Source organism: Salvelinus namaycush, unplaced genomic scaffold, assembly GCF_016432855.1.
Source record: "Salvelinus namaycush isolate Seneca unplaced genomic scaffold, SaNama_1.0 Scaffold329, whole genome shotgun sequence".
NCBI classification, from domain to species: domain Eukaryota; kingdom Metazoa; phylum Chordata; class Actinopteri; order Salmoniformes; family Salmonidae; genus Salvelinus; species Salvelinus namaycush.
The window spans coordinates 17,169-37,684 of NW_024060219.1; the positions used below are offsets into that span (position 1 = coordinate 17,169).

At 43.6% G+C, this 20,516-nt stretch overlaps 1 protein-coding gene across 1 annotated transcript in view; it reads left to right on the top strand.

The window, feature by feature from the left end:
• Window positions 1–438: 438 nt before the first annotated feature.
• Window positions 439–20,516, top strand: part of LOC120040143 (receptor-type tyrosine-protein phosphatase mu-like) — a gene marked incomplete at both ends in the record, with an annotated part of 207,391 nt that continues 187,313 nt past the window's right edge. Inside the window, 2 exons of the mRNA XM_038985393.1 lie at window positions 439–551; window positions 2,072–2,252. Coding sequence (XP_038841321.1) covers window positions 439–551; window positions 2,072–2,252 — 294 coding nt within the window. The remainder of the gene's footprint in view (window positions 552–2,071; window positions 2,253–20,516) is intronic.

Below are 20,516 nucleotides of genomic sequence, written 5' to 3' on the forward strand. Positions count from 1 at the left end.
TGTTATCGCAGGTTTAGTGAAATGTTTATGCTCCTATCTCCTAACAGTACAGTAGTACATACAATATATATATATATATATATATATATATATATATAATACATCATATATTTCTCTGACTGTGTTTGTTTAATTGGGAAATTAATCTAATTGGAATAATTTAATTGGAATAGCCCCTGAGATAAAATACTAGCGGTAAATCTGTTTAAGGTATAATGGGGTGTTTTGTGGTTTAAGTTGATGATGTGTTTAGGTCATGAGTGTTGTGGTCAAATTTCCAGTATTAATTTTGTCCGACTTTGACTTGAGTACAATTTCCATTACGGTTGTTGTATTTCAACTTGAGAGCTTAAAAGTTTAACATCCATTGTCTACCGTTGTTTCTGCACTTATCGTATTGTTACTCAGATCTGTCTCCTCTTCTTCTGTCCCCCCCAGAGCCCCCGGTGCCCATCGCTCCCCCCCAGCTCACAGCGGTCGGCGCCACCTACCTGTGGATCCAACTTAATGCTAACTCCATCAACGGAGACGGCCCAATCATCGACCGAGAGGTATTTCTATTTATTAATGGTTTGTTTTTAATAGGGACAGATTGGCCGCGTCCCAGAATGCACCTTCATTCTCTATATAGTGTACTAATTCAATGTGCCTACGGTCAAAAGAAGTGCACTATATACGGAAATAGGGTGCAATTTGGAATGGAACCATACATATTGAGTAAACAATAATCTGATGCATTGCACTATAGTGTTTACAGCAGTATTCACCATAGTGTTTATAGCAGTATTCACCATAGTGTTTACAGCAGTATTCACCATAGTGATTATAGCAGTATTCACCATAGTGTTTACAGCAGTATTCACCATAGTGTTTACAGCAGTATTCACCATAGTGTTTACAGCAGTATTCACCATAGTGATTATAGCAGTATTCACCATAGTGTTTACAGCAGTATTCACCATAGTGTTTATAGCAGTATTCACCATAGTGTTTATAGCGGTATTCACCATAGTGTTTATAGCAGTATTCACCATAGTGTTTACAGCAGTATTCACCATAGTGTTTATAGCAGTATTCACCATAGTGTTTATAGCGGTATTCACCATAGTGTTTATAGCAGTATTCACCATAGTGATTATAGCAGTATTCACCATAGTGTTTATAGCGGTATTCACCATAGTGTTTATATCAGTATTCACCATAGTGTTTATAGCAGTATTCACCATAGTGTTTATAGCGGTATTCACCATAGTGTTTATAGCAGTATTCACCATAGTGATTATAGCGGTATTCACCATAGTGTTTATAGCGGTATTCACCATAGTGTTTATATCAGTATTCACCATAGTGTTTATAGCTGTATTCACCATAATGTTTATAGCAGTATTCACCATAGTGTTTATAGCGGTATTCACCATAGTGTTTATAGCGGTATTCACCATAGTGTTTATAGCGGTATTCACCATAGTGTTTATAGCGGTATTCACCATAGTGTTTATATCAGTATTCACCATAGTGTTTATAGCGGTATTCACCATAGTGTTTATAGCAGTATTCACCATAGTGTTTATATCAGTATTCACCATAGTGTTTATAGCGGTATTCACCATAGTGTTTATAGCAGTATTCACCATAGTACTTATATCAGTATTAACCATAGTGTTTACAGCAGTATTTACCATAGTGTTTATAGCGGTATTCACCATAGTGTTTATAGCAGTATTCACCATAGTGTTTATAGCGGTATTCACCATAGTGTTTATAGCGGTATTCACCATAGTGTTTATATCAGTATTCACCATAGTGTTTATAGCGGTATTCACCATAGTGTTTATAGCGGTATTCACCATAGTGTTTATAGCGGTATTCACCATAGTGTTTATAGCGGTATTCACCATAGTGTATATAGCTGTATTTCCCAATACTGGTCCTGGGGAACCAAAGGGATGCACTTTTTTTTATTTTTATGATTCCACTCATCAGACACTTGATGATGAGTGGATTAGTTAAATCAAGTGTGTTGGATCTGGATTGGGCATCCCTGGTACATATCTTTCCACCCTTTTCCCAGGTGGAGTACCGAACGGTATCAGGGACCATGTATGACCTGCAGCCAGTGGACAAAACCACTCATAAGATAGGTCACCTGACCCCAGACACAGACTATGAGATCAGTGTGCTGTTGACCAGGCCCCTGGATGGAGGGACTGGGGCACCCGGGCCTCCTCTCAGGGCCAGGACCAAGTGTGCTGGTGAGTCCTAAAAACAACATTGTATACTAAACACAAGAACGTGCAACGCGCACTCACACACACATGCTCGAACCTTCACTCAGAGCCGGTGGACCATGTGTACTGGTTTGTCTAATCCGTAGAGATCCTATTACATTTTCTAGAGGGGATATTTTCCATAAACCTTCAGTTCCAGAATAGGGTGAACAATGGCAGCCATATTGGTCAGGGAGAATTTCAAACCAGTCTAATTGGAATGAATGGCAGTAGAGGTATAATCCTGATTTGACTTATGCAGGAAAATAAAAGCAAGGTATGCGATATATCAGAAAGTGTGTAATATAATTATTGTCAACCTGAAATATTGTCATATGATTATGAATACACTTTATACGGCTTGTTTACCAATTTTCGGGTATAAATGGCCTCTAAAATATGTATAAACAGACCATAAATGTCAACATTTTTGTTTTCTTGGAAGGCTGTGAGTGCTATGATACAATACCAGTACTTGTCGCATTTACGACTTGTCTAAGTCCAATCATCAACTGATTTCAGCCAGTGTCTGGCTGCGGATGGGACTGACTTGTCTAAGTCCAATCATCAACTGATTTCAGCCAGTGTCTGGCTGCGGATGGGACTGACTTGTCTAAGTCCAATCATCAACTGATTTCAGCCAGTGTCTGGCTGCGGATGGGACTGACTTGTCTAAGTCCAATCATCAACTGATTTCAGCCAGTGTCTGGCTGCGGATGGGACTGACTTGTCTAAGTCCAATCATCAACTGATTTCAGCCAGTGTCTGGCTGCGGATGGGACTGACTTGTCTAAGTCCAATCATCAACTGATTTCAGCCAGTGTCTGGCTGCGGATGGGACTGACTTGTCTAAGTCCAATCATCAACTGATTTCAGCCAGTGTCTGGCTGCGGATGGGACTGACTTGTCTAAGTCCAATCATCAACTGATTTCAGCCAGTGTCTGGCTGCGGATGGGACTGACTTGTCTAAGTCCAATCATCAACTGATTTCAGCCAGTGTCTGGCTGCGGATGGGACTGACTTGTCTAAGTCCAATCATCAACTGATTTCAGCCAGTGTCTGGCTGCGGATGGGACTGACTTGTCTAAGTCCAATCATCAACTGATTTCAGCCAGTGTCTGGCTGCGGATGGGACTGACTTGTCTAAGTCCAATCATCAACTGATTTCAGCCAGTGTCTGGCTGCGGATGGGACTGACTTGTCTAAGTCCAATCATCAACTGATTTCAGCCAGTGTCTGGCTGCGGATGGGACTGACTTGTCTAAGTCCAATCATCAACTGATTTCAGCCAGTGTCTGGCTGCGGATGGGACTGACTTGTCTAAGTCCAATCATCAACTGATTTCAGCCAGTGTCTGGCTGCGGATGGGACTGACTTGTCTAAGTCCAATCATCAACTGATTTCAGCCAGTGTCTGGCTGCGGATGGGACTGACTTGTCTAAGTCCAATCATCAACTGATTTCAGCCAGTGTCTGGCTGCGGATGGGACTGACTTGTCTAAGTCCAATCATCAACTGATTTCAGCCAGTGTCTGGCTGCGGATGGGACTGCATTGTTTGAGTGGAATGCTGGCATATGTAAAGGATAAACGTCGACGTTCTGTACATTACCTTGGAAAAAATGGAGGACGCAGCGGGACGAGGCGGAGCCGAGCCCCTTTGCGGAGGTCATTATTTTCAAGGTAATATATAGAACAGCATTCCATTCAAACAATGCAGTCCATCCACAGCTAAACACTGTCTGAAATAATGGATGGACTATTCAATGGGCTCTGGTTAAAAGTAGTGCACTACACAGGGAATAGGGTGCCATAGGACTCTGGTCAAAAGTAGTGCACTATATAGAGAATAGGGTTACATTTGGGACGCAAACGTGCGTTCTGGTAGTAAGGCCTCCACCCCTCCCTCCACCCTTCCTTCCCTTCCCTCCACCCTTCCTTCCCTTCCCTCCACCCTTCCTTCCCTTCCTTCCCTTCCCTCCACCCTTCCCTCCGCCCCTCCCTCTACCCTCCCTTCCCTCCCTCCACCCTTCCTTCCCTTCCCTCCACCCTCCCTCCCTCCCTCCCTCCACCCTTCCGTCCGTCCCTCTCTCCCTCCACCCTCCCTCCCTCCCTCCACCCCTCACTCCCTCCACCCTCCCTGTCTGTACTTTATGGCACTGCGTCTATTCGTCCTTTGTTATTATTCATAATCATTGCTACTTGGGCACTTCATTATACATTGAGTAATGTTTCTAGTGACAAAAAGACATGTTATTTCAATCTTTTGAGAAATGGGGAATGAATAATACAAGGATGAAACCAATTTGAATGAAACTGAAGGGACTGTTCTTCCTCCCCAGAATCCATGTTTTTAATATATTTTCTTTGTGGACTTCAAAAGATATTCCCAAGGATTTTCTGATTGCTTTTTTTCTCTCTCACTGTGTACCTCTAGTGGTTGTACACTCATTTTGAAACTGGAAGACATTGTGTGTAGACCTCTTTGTCCTTGGTCTCTCTGTATAGGGACATTCATGAAATCACGACCGTCTTACTGTACGTCACCGGTCTTTACAGGCAACACGCTGCTCATTTTAGTGCTGACCTGAGATCAACCTAACGACTTCTAAATGTAGCTCAATTCCCATCCACTGCTGTTACATTTGAACCTGTTATATGTGAATACTTTGATTTAGTTTAGTCCAGTAGAACCCAATGGGCCCAGGTAAGTCGTTACATTGTTAACCACGCCAGATTCATCTATCACATGTAATTTATAAAGCTCTTTTTTTGCATTACTAGTAGACTCAAAGGGCATTTAGTCATTTACATTTAGTCATTTACCTACATTTAGTCATTTACCCACATTTAGTCAACGGGCCCAGGTCTAGCTGGTACATCTGTACCTGTCATGTATACGTTCTGTATACGTCTGGCCCTTCTTTGGACACTGTGTTAACTAACTTCCAGACGAGCTTCAATGCCATACAACTCTCCTTCCGTGGCCTCCAACTGCTCTTAAATGCAAGTATAACTAAATGCATGCTCTTCAACCGATCGCTGCCCGCACCTGCCCGCCCGTCCAGCATCACTACTCTGGACGGTTCTTATTGGCAGACTCAACATCCTTGGTTTCTCAAATGATTGCCTCGCCTGGTCCACCAACTACTTCTCTGATAGAGCTCAGTGTGTCAAATCGGAGGGCCTGTTGTCCGGACCTCTGGCAGTCTCTATGGGGGTGCCACAGAGTTCAATTCTCGGGCCGACTCTCTTCTCTGTATACATCAATGATGTCACTCTTGCTGCTGGGGATTCTCTGATCCACCTCTACGCAGACGACACCATTCTGTATACTTCTGGCCCTTCTTTGGACACTGTGTTAAGTAACCTCCAGACGAGCTTCAATGCCATACAACTCTCCTTCCGTGGCCTCCAACTGCTCTTAAATGCAAATAAAACTAAATGCATGCTCTTCAACCGATTGCTGCCCGCACCCTCCCGCCCGACTAGCATCACTACTCTGGACGGCTCTGACTTAGAATACGTGGATAACTACAAATACCTAGGTGTCTGGCTAGACTGTAAACTCTCCTTCTCGACTCACATGAAGCATCTCCAATCAAAAATTAAATCTAGAATCGGCTTCCTATTTTGCAACAAAGCATCCTTCACTCATGCTGCCAAACATACGCTCGTAAAACTGACTATCCTACCGATCCTTGACTTCGGCGATGTCATCTACAAAATAGCCTCCAACACTCTACTCAACAAATTGGATGCAGTCTATCACAGTGCCATCCGTTTTGTCACCAAAGCCCTATACACTACCCACCACTGCGACCTGTACGTTCTCGTTGGTTGGCCCTCGCTTCATATTCGTCGCCAAACACACTGGCTACAGGTTATCTACAAGTCTCTGCTAGGTAAAGCCCCGCCTTATCTCAGCTCACTGGTCAACATAGCAGCACCCACCTGTAGCACGCACTCCTGCAGGTATATCTCTCTGGTCACCCCCAAAGCCAATTCCTCCTTTGGTCACCTTTCCTTACAGTTCTCTGCTGCCAATGACTGGAACGAATTACAAAAATCACTGAACCTGGAGACTCATATCTCCCTCACTAGCTTTAAGCACCAGCTGTCAGAGCAGCTCACAGATCACTGCACCTGTACATAGCCCATCTGTAAATAGCCCATCCAACTACCTAATCCCAATACTATATTTATTTATTTATTTATCTTGCTCCTTTGCACCCAAGTATCTCTACTTGCACATACATCTTCTGCACATCTATTCACTCCAGTGTTTAATTGGTATATTGTAAATACTTCGCCACTATGGCCTATTTATTGCCTTACCTACCTTATCCTACCTCATTTGCTCACATTGTATATACTTATTTTTTCTACTGTATTATTGACTGTATGTTTGTTTAACTCCATGTGTAACTCTGTGTTGTTGTATGTGTCAAACTGCTTTGCTTTATCTTGGCCAGGTCGCAGTTGTAAATTAGAACTTGTTCTCAACTAGCCTACCTGGTTAAATAAAGGTGAAATAAAATAAATGTGTGAATACACTGATTTAGTTTAGTCCTGTACAATATAACCAACGGACCCAAATCTAGCCGTTACATCTGTACCAGTGTGAAGTTGTTTACCACGCCAAAACCATCCATGCAGGATAAGTGCACCTTTCTACTAGCCCTACCATCAGGTGGCTTTCCACTCATAGCAGGGGGTAAAGCATTACAGCAACAGGACTGAAATACTGCCCGCCGGTCCATCCATCATGGAAAATTGACTTGAATGGGAATGTCTGTTGTAGTAATACTGTTTCTGTGGTCCCATCATAGCAGGGGGTGGTGCATTACAGAAACAGAATACGACAGTGTCTCGCAGCATAAAGTCATTTTCAACCACTCGAGGCTGAGAACCAGTTAAACATTCCTCTCAGAAGTTATCTCTATACTAGTTAAACATTCCCCTGAGAAGTTATCTCTATACCAGTTAAACATTCCCCTGAGAAGTTATCTCTATACTAGTTAAACATTCCCCTCAGAAGTTATCTCTAAACCAGTTAAACATTCCCCTCAGAAGTTATCTCTATACCAGTTAAACATTCCCCTCAGAAGTTATCTCTATACCAGTTAAACATTCCCCTCAGAAGTTATCTCTATACTAGTTAAACATTCCCCTCAGAAGTTATCTCTATACTAGTTAAACATTCCCCTCAGAAGTTATCTCTATACCAGTTAAACATTCCCCTCAGAAGTTATCTCTATACTAGTTAAACATTCCCCTCAGAAGTTATCTCTATACTAGTTAAACATTCCCCTCAGAAGTTATCGCTAGACTAGTTAAACATTCCCCTCAGAAGTTATCCCTTTACTAGTTAAACATTCCCCTCAGAAGTTATCTCTAAACTAGTTAAACATTCCCCTGAGAAGTTATCTCTATACCAGTTAAACATTCCCCTCAGAAGTTATCTCTATACTAGTTAAACATTCCCCTGAGAAGTTCTCTATACTAGTTAAACATTCCCCTCGAAGTTATCTCTATACTAGTTAAACATTCCCCTCAGAAGTTATCTCTATACTAGTTAAACATTCCCCTCAGAAGTTATCTCTATACTAGTTAAACATTCCTCTCAGAAGTTATCTCTATACTAGTTAAACATTCCCCTCAGAAGTTATCTCTATACTAGTTAAACATTCCCCTCAGAAGTTATCTCTATACTAGTTAAACATTCCTCTCAGAAGGTATCTCTATACTAGTTAAACATTCCCCTCAGAAGTTATCTCTATACTAGTTAAACATTCCTCTCAGAAGTTATCCCTAAACTAGTTAAACATTCCCCTCAGAAGTTATCTCTATACTAGTTAAACATTCCCCTCAGAAGTTATCTCTATACTAGTTAAACATTCCCCTCAGAAGTTCTCTATACCAGTTAAACATTCCCCTCAGAAGTTATCTCCATACTAGTTAAACATTCCCCTCAGAAGTTATCCCTTTACTAGTTTAACATTCCTCTCAGTGTATGTTGGTGTTAGCACATTCCAGTTTATAGAATCTATGGCCAACATTCAATTCATTTCAGATAGCCTTCTGGATACCGCAGCAGCATGTTAGTGCTTTTCCGAAGTGCATTTGATTTGTACAGCAGAAGCATATCCTCCTCGGAGGACGACTTCCAGTGAGAAACTCTGAAGTTTGTCGTTGACCACTGAGGACCACTGATGTTCGTCAGTTTATCTGGTCCCTCTGACTCAGAGGTTCCCGGAGGAACTAAAATTATAGTCGAGGGATGAAGTGTTTACCATGAGGGACCACACCGTGTTGACCATGAGGGACCACACCGTGTTTACCATGAGGGACCACACCGTGTTTACCATGAGGGACCACACCGTGTTTACCATGAGGGACCACACCGTGTTTACCATGAGGGACCACACCGTGTTTACCATGAGGGACCACACCGTGTTTACCATGAGGGACCACACCGTGTTTACCATGAGGGACCACACCGTGTTTACCATGAGGGACCACACCGTGTTTACCATGAGGGACCACACCGTGTTTACCATGAGGGACCACACCGTGTTGACCATGAGGGACCACACCGTGTTTACCATGAGGGACCACACCGTGTTTACCATGAGGGACCACACCGTGTTGACCATGAGGGAGCACACCGTGTTTACCATGAGGGAGCACACCGTGTTTACCATGAGGGAGCACACCGTGTTTACCATGAGGGACCACACCGTGTTTACCATGAGGGACCACACCGTGTTGACCATGAGGGACCACACCGTGTTGACCATGAGGGACCACACCGTGTTGACCATGAGGGACCACACCGTGTTGACCATGAGGGACCACAACGTGTTTACCATGAGGGACCACACTGTGTTTACCATGAGGGACCACACCGTGTTTACCATGAGGGACCACACCGTGTTTACCATGAGGGACCACACCGTGTTTACCATGAGGGACCACACCGTGTTTACCATGAGGGACCACTCCGTGTTTACCATGAGGGACCACACCGTGTTTACCATGAGGGACCACAACGTGTTTACCATGAGGGACCACACCATGTTTACCATGAGGGACCACACCATGTTTACCATGAGGGACCACACCGTGTTTACCATGAGGGACCACAACGTGTTTACCATGAGGGACCACTCCGTGTTTACCATGAGGGACCACACCGTGTTTACCATGAGGGACCACACCGTGTTTACCATGAGGGACCACACCGTGTTTACCATGAGGGACCACGACATGTTTACCATGAGGGACCACACCATGTTTACCATGAGGGACCACACCGTGTTTACCATGAGGGACCACACCATGTTTACCATGAGGGACCACACCGTGTTTACCATGAGGGACCACACCGTGTTTACCATGAGGGACCACACCGTGTTTACCATGAGGGACCACACCGTGTTGACCATGAGGGACCACACCGTGTTTACCATGAGGGATCACAACGTGTTTACCATGTACCAAGATCCCATGTGGCTAGTAGCAAACACAGAGCAACAGAATGTTACATTTAAAGCCAACCAGATAAGACTATATTCCAATGTGGCGTAGTGGGCTAGTGCAGATGGGGAGGAGTTAGAGATGGAGACTTGAGGCTGGCAGAACCAGGGATATGAAGCAGGGCCAGAGATGGAGACTTGAGGCTGGCAGAACCAGGGATATGGAGCAGGGCCAGAGATGGAGACGTGAGGCTGGCAGGAGCAGGGCTACGGAGCAGGACCAGAGATGGAGACTTGAGGCTGGCAGAACCAGGGCTATGGAGCAGGGCCAGAGATAGAGACGTGAGGCTGGCAGAACCAGGGCTATGGAGCAGGGCCAGAGATGGAGACGTGAGGCTGTCAGGACCAGGGATATGAAGCAGGGCCAGAGATGGAGACTTGAGGCTGGCAGGACCAGGGATATGAAGCAGGGCCAGAGATGGAGACTTGAGGCTGGCAGAACCAGGGCTATGGAGCAGGGCCAGAGATGGAGACTTGAGGCTGGCCGAACCAGGGCTATGGAGCAGGGCCAGAGATGGAGACGTGAGGCTGGCAGGACCAGGGATATGGAGCAGAACCTTGGGCTAGGGAGCAGAACCAGGGCTACGGAGCAGAACCAGGGCTACGGAGCAGAACCAGGGCTACGGAACATAACCAGGGATACGGAGCAGAACCAGGGCTACGGAGCAGAACCAGGGATACGGAGCAGAACCAGGGCTACGGAGCAGAACCAGGGATACGGAGCAGAACCAGGGATAGGGAGCAGAACCAGGGCTATGGAGCAGAACCTTTGGCTAGGGAGCAGAACCAGGGCTACGGAGCAGAACCTTGGGCTAGAGAGCAGAACCAGGGCTAAGGAGCCGGTGTCTGGACCAAGGTAGGGATGCCGTGTAGGTCCATTTAGAGAGCAGTCGACACAAAGTAGAGAGAGCCAATCATTTCAGAATATACACACGCTCAGCAAGATGGGAACAAGAACAGTGCCAACCATTCTTTATTTTCAATGTAAAAGGAAAGGGCTTTCTGCGTACAATTTAGAGTATATAAAACATGGCTAAGAAAATAGATAGTGTTAGAGGACAAACAAAGGTCCTCCTCTGCCCTCCTGTCGTCAATGGCATTCTACTTACTAATCCAGGTATATCGTGTGCATCCCAAATGGGTCCCTATTACCTATATAGTTCACTACTCCAGGGCCCATAGGGCTCTGGTTAAAAGTAGTGCACTAAACAGGAAATAGAGTGCCATTTGGAACTCAGGGCCTTGTCTACTCATCAGATCCGTCTATTCCGATGAGAATAGACGAGGGAATAGTTTGGGGAGTTTGACAGGTTTTTTTTTCTTCTTCTAATTAATCCCATTGTTGCCTTGAGGTCTGAATAGAGAGTCACTCCTACCTCTGGGCTCCAGATAACGCTTCCTATATTGTCTGAGGTAAGGTTGAATTGAAGGCACTTTTTTTATTCAGGCAGAGAAAAGCAGAATAGATTGAGTTTGGTGTTGTTGGACGGGGGAGGAGAGGAGGAGAAGATGAAGGTTATTGTAGTAACAGAACAACAATCGAAATAATGTCTCGACCCTACAGGCCCTGGTCAAAAGTAGTATTCCACAAAAAACATCTGAACTTAATTTGAATTGTTAATTGTCTGCAAATCTACACATTTTTCAAGGGTGGACAGAATTATTTCTCAAACCGGGGCGCTTCCATTGATTTTGTTAGTGACTCTCACTGGAAGATGGTGTGGTATCTCTTCAACAACAAGATGGTGTGGTATCTCTTCAACAACAAGATGGTGTGGTATCTCTTCAAACAACAAGATGTTGTGGTATCTCTTCAACAACAAGATGGTGTGGTATCTCTTCAACAACAAGATGTTGTGGTATCTCTTCAACAACAAGATGTTGTGGTATCTCTTCAACAACAAGATGGTGTGGTATCTCTTCAACAACAAGATGGTGTGGTATCTCTTCAAACAACAAGATGTTGTGGTATCTCTTCAACAACAAGATGGTGTGGTATCTCTTCAAACAACAAGATGGTGTGGTATCTCTTCAACAACAAGATGGTGTGGTGTATCTCTTCAACAACAAGATGGTGTGGTATCTCTTCAAACAACAAGATGTTGTGGTATCTCTTCAAACAACAAGATGGTGTGGTATCTCTTCAAACAACAAGATGTTGTGGTATCTCTTCAAACAACAAGATGGTGTGGTATCTCTTCAACAACAAGATGTTGTGGTATCTCTTCAAACAACAAGATGGTGTGGTATCTCTTCAAACAACAAGATGGTGTGGTATCTCTTCAAACAACAAGATGTTGTGGTATCTCTTCAAACAACAAGATGGTGTGGTATCTCTTCAACAACAAGATGTTGTGGTATCTCTTCAAACAACAAGATGGTGTGGTATCTCTTCAAACAACAAGATGGTGTGGTATCTCTTCAAACAACAAGATGGTGTGGTATCTCTTCAACAACAAGATGTTGTGGTATCTCTTCAAACAACAAGATGGTGTGGTATCTCTTCAAACAACAAGATGGTGTGGTATCTCTTCAAACAACAAGATGTTGTGGTATCTCTTCAACAACAAGATGTTGTGGTATCTCTTCAAACAACAAGATGGTGTGGTATCTCTTCAAACAACAAGATGTTGTGGTATCTCTTCAACAACAAGATGGTGTGGTATCTCTTCAAACAACAAGATGTTGTGGTATCTCTTCAAACAACAAGATGTTGTGGTATCTCTTCAACAACAAGATGGTGTGGTATCTCTTCAACAACAAGATGGTGTGGTATCTCTTCAAACAACAAGATGTTGTGGTATCTCTTCAAACAACAAGATGTTGTGGTATCTCTTCAACAACAAGATGGTGTGGTATCTCTTCAACAACAAGATGGTGTGGTATCTCTTCAACAACAAGATGGTGTGGTATCTCTTCAAACAACAAGATGTTGTGGTATCTCTTCAACAACAAGATGGTGTGGTATCTCTTCAAACAACAAGATGGTGTGGTATCTCTTCAAACAACAAGATGGTGTGGTATCTCTTCAAACAACAAGATGGTGTGGTATCTCTTCAAACAACAAGATGTTGTGGTATCTCTTCAAACAACAAGATGGTGTGGTATCTCTTCAACAACAAGATGGTGTGGTATCTCTTCAACAACAAGATGTTGTGGTATCTCTTCAAACAACAAGATGTTGTGGTATCTCTTCAACAACAAGATGGTGTGGTATCTCTTCAAACAACAAGATGGTGTGGTATCTCTTCAAACAACAAGATGGTGTGGTATCTCTTCAAACAACAAGATGGTGTGGTATCTCTTCAACAACAAGATGGTGTGGTATCTCTTCAACAACAAGATGGTGTGGTGTATCTCTTCAAACAACAAGATGGTGTGGTATCTCTTCAAACAACAAGATGGTGTGGTATCTCTTCAACAACAAGATGGTGTGGTATCTCTTCAACAACAAGATGGTGTGGTGTATCTCTTCAAACAACAAGATGGTGTGGTGTATCTCTTCAACAACAAGATGGTGTGGTATCTCTTCAAACAACAAGATGGTGTGTGGTATCTACTAATGCATTTATTATTTGTTATTTATATTATTTTTCACGAACTCACCGTTCGTTTCTTTCCAACACCAAGTAACATCTGTATACAGCATACAATGAATAGCATTCTCACGAAGGTGTTCCTTTTGTCCAGAGATTGCATCATCTGTGGATCTGTTTGTGCGGTAGGCAAATTGGAGTGGGTCTAGGGTTTCTGGGATAATGTTGTTGATGTGAGCCATTACCAGCGTTTCAAAGCACTTCATGGCTACGGACGTGAGTGCTACGGGTCTGTAGTCATCTAGGCAGGTTGCCTTTGTGTTCTTGGGCACAGGGACTATGGTGGTCTGCTTGAAACATGTTGCTATTACAGACTCAGTCAGGGACATGTTGAATATGTCAGTGAAGACACCTGCCAATTGGTCAGCAGATGCCCGGAGCACACGTCCTGGTAATCCCTCTGGCCCCGCAGCCTTCTGTATGTTGACCTGTTTAAAGGTCTTACTCACGTTGGCTGCGGAGAGCGTAATCACACAGTCATCCGGAACAGCTGGTGCTCTCATGCATGCCTCAGTGTTGCTTGCCTCGAAGCGAGCTTAGAAGTGATTTAGCTCGTCTGGTAGGCTCGCGTCACTGGGCAGCTCGCGGCTGTGCTTCCCTTTGTAGTCTGTAATAGTTTGCAAGCCCTGCCACAATAAGTCAAGGGGTCTGAAAACTTTCCCAATGAGATTAAATACAGTCACCATATGACCCACTAAATTACTTAATACAGTGATTGAACTGCCGTCCAACATCTGTCCATCAATCTCAAACTAATACATGATGCTACTACTGGTCTCTTACTCACTACGGCAGTAAAAACACACACACACAATCTCTACAAGAACAGTGGGAGGCTGTGGGTTACCCAGGTGATTTTTCAACTTCCCAACTTCCCAGATGGTTTTTGAATGGTGTTGTCATTAGTCACATGGTAGTGTGTGTGTGTGTGTGTGTGTGTGTGTGTGTGTGTGTGTGTGTGTGTGTGTGTGTGTGTGTGTGTGTGTGTGTGTGTGTGTGTGTGTGTGTGTGTGTGTGTGAGATCAGTTGTAAAGTACAAGACAGAGCACTAGGTCTTCTTCCACCCTGACCCCAATCACCACACAGCATATTGCTGGAAACAAAATGAAAGATTGATTTTCCACTGTCCAGCCAGACACTCCTCTCCTCCTATCTCCCTGTCTCCTCCTCTCTCCTGGTCTCCTTCTCCTCCCTCCCTATCTACTCCTCTCCTCCTCTCTTCCTTCTCTCCTCTTCTCTTCCTTCTCTCCTCTTCTCCCCCTTTCTCCTTTTTCCCTCCGCTCTCCCTGTCTCCTCGTCTCCCCCTCTCTCCTTCTCTCCTCCTCTCTCCCTGTCTCCTCCTCCCCCCCTCTCTTCGTCTCCTCCTCTTTCCCGGTCTCCTTCTCTCCTCCTCTCCTTATCCTCCTCTCCCCCTTCTCCCCTCCTCTCCCCTGTCTCCTCTCCTCCTTATCTCCTTCTTTCCTACTCTCTCCCCCTGTCTCCTTCTCTCCTCCTGTCCCCATCTCCCCTCCTGTCCTTCTCTCCGTATTTCTTTCTCTCACCCTCTCCCGCAGCGTCCTCCTCTCCCCCCTCTTCTCCTCCTCTCTCCCTGTCTCTCCTCCTCTCCTCTCTCCATCTCTCCTTCTTTCCTCCTCTCCCCCTGTCTCTCCTCCTCTCCTCTCTCCATCTCTCCTTCTCTCCTCCTCTCCCCCTGTCTCTCCTCCTCTCCTCTCTCCATCTCTCCTTCTTTCCTCCTCTCCCCCTGTCTCTCCTCCTCTCCTCTCTCCATCTCTCCTTCTCTCCTCCTCTCCCCCCCGTCTCTCCATCTCTCTCCCTGTCTCCTTCTCTCCCTGTCTCCTTCTCTCCTCCTCTCCCCCGTCTCTCCATCTCTCCTCCTCTCCTCTCTCCCTGTCTCCTTCTCTCCTCCTTTCCCCCCCGTCTCTCCATCTCTCCTCCTCTCCTCTCTCCCTGTCTCCTTCTCTCCCCGTCGTTTGACTAGATGTCTATGTGTTTTCGTCCCAGTGGAGTGATCTGATGGCTCTACAAGGTTTCCCAGTAGGCGGCCCGGCATGGTTTTATTTGTCCCCCCCAAGTTTTCTGAGCCCCAATGTAAAAATATATATACATATATATATATATATATATATATGTTATATAATTTTTTATTATTGGACAAAAAAGACTGTAAAAACAACAGGAAATGAGCTCGAAGTGATTTTAATTTAAGCAAATCTGTTCCAAAGTATTTCCCACGCATAATAGAGAGACTTGTGATTGTATACAAATGTAAGCAAGGTTTGAAATGATTATGTTTTAGTCAAATATTATCTGTTTGGACTTCTTGCAGTCAATATGCAGTCTACAAATTATTTGTAACTATAAACTGGGTGTTTCGAGCCCTGAATGCTGATTGGCTGACGTGACAAAACATGTATTTTTACTGCTCTAATTACGTTGGTAACCAGTTTAAAATAGCAATAAGGCACCTCGGGGGTGTGTGGTATATGGCCAATATACCACGGCTAAGGGCTGTATCCAGGCACTCCGCGCCCCGTCGTGCTTAGGAACAGGCCTTAGCCATGGTATATTGGCCATATATCCCACCCCCTGGGACCGTATTGTTTGATTTTGTTCCCGGCCCCCTGATCATCCGCCCGTGGTTGAATCTAGTTGATGATTCCTGCTGTATTCCTTCATCCTAACCCCTCCATGGAGACACACTGCTTTAGTTAGGCTTTTAATCTGGTTAAATGACACTAATCAAGATTGACGGGTGTACAACCCAGTGGTTTTCCACAACTTTTTTCTTTTAAACACAAACTAACCACAGAGTAAAGAACATATAAGTATAGAGTATGGCAGGTCAGAGGTCAACTCGTCCTGGTTCATCTCCCTCCATACGGTGTTAGTGTGTTCATTAGACATCACAGCAGGTCAGAGGTCAACTCGTCCTGGTCCATCTCCCTCCATACAGCGTTAGTGTGTTTATTAAACATCACGGCAGGTCAGAGGTCAACTCATCCTGGTCCATCTCCCTCCATACGGTGTTAGTGTGTTCATTAGACATCACAGCAGGTCAGAGGTCAACTCATCCTGGTCCATCTCCCTCCATACGGTGTTAGTGTGTTCATTAGACATCACAGCAGGTCAGAGGTCAACTCGTCCTGGTCCATCTCCCTCCATACAGCGTTAGTGTGTTTATTAAACATCACGGCAGGTCAGAGGTCAACTCATCCTGGTCCATCTCCCTCCATACGGTGTTAGTGTGTTCATTAGACATCACAGCAGGTCAGAGGTCAACTCATCCTGGTCCATCTCCCTCCATACGGTGTTAGTGTGTTCATTAGACATCACAGCAGGTCAGAGGTCAACTCATCCTGGTCCATCTCCCTCCATACGGTGTTAGTGTGTTCATTAGACATCACGGCAGGTCAGCGGTCAACTCATCCTGGGCTTTACTTTCGGTTGGTTCTAAGGCGGGCACTAAGGTGGTGCACATTAGATTTCAGTTTGTGTTATGTAAAAACTGGTGCACTGGATGATCATTTCCCTGTCGTTTAGGCCCTGAGGTGGGAAGGGTGGTCATATTTTTTGCTGTGTCCTAAGAAAACGTGCCTCAGTATGTCAATTTCAGTCAGCACAACTAGGGATGTTTAAAGGTCCAATGCAGCCCTTCTTATCTCAATATCAAATCATTTCTGGGTAATAATTAAGTACCTTACTGAAATGGTCAGGGTCTCCCCGAGTGACGCGGCGGTCTAAGGCACTGCTTCACAGTGCTAGAGGCATCACTACAGACCCCGGGTTCGATCCCGGGGCTGTATCACAACCCGGTCGTGACCGGGAGTCCCATAGTGTGGCACACAATTGGCCCAGCATCGTCCGGGTTAGGGGAGGGTTTGGCCTGGGGGGGAGGCTTTACTTGGCTCATCGCGCCCTAGTGACACCTTGTGACGGACCGGGCGCTGGCAGGCTGACCTCGGTCGTCAGGTGAACCGTGTTTTCCTCTAACACATTGGTGCGGCTGAGTTCCGGGTTAAGCGGGTGGGTGTTAAGAAGTGCGGTTTGGCGGGTCATGTTTCGGAGGACGCATGACTTGACCTTCGCCACCCGAGCCCGTTGGGGAGTTGCGGCGATTAGACAAGATCGGTATTGGGGAGAAAAAGGGGGGTAACATATATATATATTATATTATTAAAGGGGTCAAAAATATACAAAACTAGTGTGCAAAGAGCAATTTCTTCAAACCAGAATTTTTGAACTGTCTGTGAGGAATCTGATTGGGTGTGATGTCATCAGGCATGGCCAAAACAGGATGACATTTCAGGCGGTCTTCTCAAAGAAAAATGGCGTTATCATCATTCTCACAATTCCACAGTATAATTCCATAGTTTGGAAATATATAAAACATAGGAAAATCACATTTTTGTGGTCACATACACAGTAGCCTTACTGATACATCACCATGTTTTATACAAATATTACCAGCAGCAAAACAGTCAACTGACATTCCACTTTTTAATTTTGTTTTATTCAACATTGTTTTTGTCCAGATTCTGTGAAAAATGTGGACTCATTACGTGTGATGCTCATTGCATGAAAGGTGTATTTGGTTTTTAATGTGGATCCCCATTCTTAGATTTATGCACCCTTTAATTAGGATCCCAATTATTTTCTTTATTTGAACTTTAATTAGGATCCCCATTCTTTTATTTATTTAACCTTTAACTAGGATCCCCATTATTTTATTTATGTAACCTTTAATTAGGATCCCCATTATTTTATTTATGTAACCTTTAATTAGTATCCCCATTCTATTATTTATGCAACCTTTAATTAGGATCCCCATTATTTTATTTATGTAACCTTTAATTAGTATCCCCATTATTTTATTTATGTAACCTTTAATTAGGATCCCCATTCTTTTATTTATGTAACCTTTATTTTAACAGCGAACACATATTGAGACCTAGGTCTCTTTTCCCTGTATAAAACAATATAAATATCAACATTAAACACAAAATATATACAGTGCCTTGCATGTTGCATTTATATTTTTGTTCATAATATACACAGTTCCTTCAGAAAGTATTCATACCCCTTGACTTTATTCCACATTTTATTGTTACAACCTTCATTCAAAATGTATTAAATAGCTTTTTTTTTCTAAGCCATCTACACACAGTACCCCATAATGACAAAGTGAAAACATGTTTTTAGAAATGTTTGCAAATTTATTGAAAATTAAATACAGAAATATCATACGGACATAAGTATTCACACCCCTGAGTCAATACTTTGTAGAAGCGCCTTTGGCAGCGATTACAGCTGTGAGTCTTTCTCGGTAAGTCTCTAAGAGCTTTCCACAACTGGATTGTACAACATTTGCCCATTATTCTTTACAAAACTCTTCAAGCTCTGTCAAATTGGTTGATCATTGCTGGAGAACCCTCTTCAGGTCTTGCCATATATTTTAAAGTAGATTTAAGTCCAAACTGTAACTCGGCCACTCAGGAACATTCACTGTGTTCTGGGTAAACAATTCCTTGTGTTTTAGGTTATTGTCCTGCTGAAAGGTGAATTCATCTCCCAGTGTCTGGTGGAAAGCAGTAGGTCTTTCTATAGGATTTTGCCTGTGCTTAGCTCTATTCCTTTTATTTTATCCTGAAAAACTCCCCAGTCCTGAACGATGACAAGCATACCCATAACATGATGCAGCCACCACTACACTTGATCATATGGAGAGTGGTACTCATCACTGTGTTGTATTGGATTTGCACCAAACAAACCCTTTGTATCCAGGGGAAAAAGTTAATGCATTAAAGGATGCATTATTATTTATATTTTTTTTATTCTGTACTATTCTGTTCGGCTTCCTTCTTTTCACTCTGTTATTTAGATGAGTACTGTGGAGTAACTAAAATGTTGTTGATCCATTCTCAGTTTTCTCCTATCACAGCTATTAAACTCTGTAACTGTTTTAAAGTCACCATTTGGTCTCATGGTGAAATCCCTGATCAGTTTCCTTCCTCTCCGGCAACTGAGTTAGGAAGGAGGCTTGTATCTTTGTAGTGACTGGGTGTATTGATACACTATCTAAAGTATAATTAATAACTTCACCATGCTCAAAGGGATATTCAATGGCTGTTTTTTTACCCATCTACCAATAGGTGCCATTCTTCTTAGCGAGGTATTGGAAAACCTGGTCTTTGTGGTTGAATCTGTGTTTGAAATGTACTGCTTGACTGAGGGACCTTACAGATAAGTGTATGTGTGGGGTACAGAGATGAGGTAGTCATTCAAAAATCATGTTAACCACTATTATTGCACACTGAGTGAGTGCATTCAACATATTATGTGACATGTTAAGAAAATTTAGACTCCTGAACTTATGTAGACTTGTCATAACTTCTTATGGCTGTATCCCGCTACCGGGATCGATATGACAGCAGCCAGATAAAGTGCAGGGCGCCAAATTCAAACAGAAATCTCATAATTAAAATTCCTCAAACATACAGTGGGGAGAACACGTATTTGATACACTGCCAATTTTGCAGGTTTTCCTACTTACAAAGCATGTAGAGGTCTGTATTTTTTTATCATAGGTACACTTCAACTGTGAGAGACGGAATCTAAAACAAAAATCCAGAAAATCACATTGTATGATTTTTAAGTAATTAATTTGCATTTTATTGCATGACATAAGTATTTGATAACCTACCAACCAGTAAGAATTCCGGCTCTCAAAGACCTGTTAGTTTTTCTTTAAGAAGCCCTCCTGTTCTCCACTCATTACCTGTATTAACTGCACCTGTTTGAACTCGTTACCTGTATAAAAGACACCTGTCCACACACTCAATCAAACAGACTCCAACCTCTCCACAATGGCCTCCTTCAAACAGTGATACTATTCATTACCAGATTTAGATGAGGTCTAGAACTTCGGGAATGATTTGTACCAAATATAATGCTCCTAGTTTTAGAAATGTTCAGGACCAGTTTATTACTGGCCAACCATTCCAAAACAGACTGCAACTCCTTGTTAAGGGTTTCAGTGACTTCATTAGCTGTGTGGTTGCTGACACGTATATGGTTGAATCATCAGCATACATGGACACACAGGCTTTGTTTAAT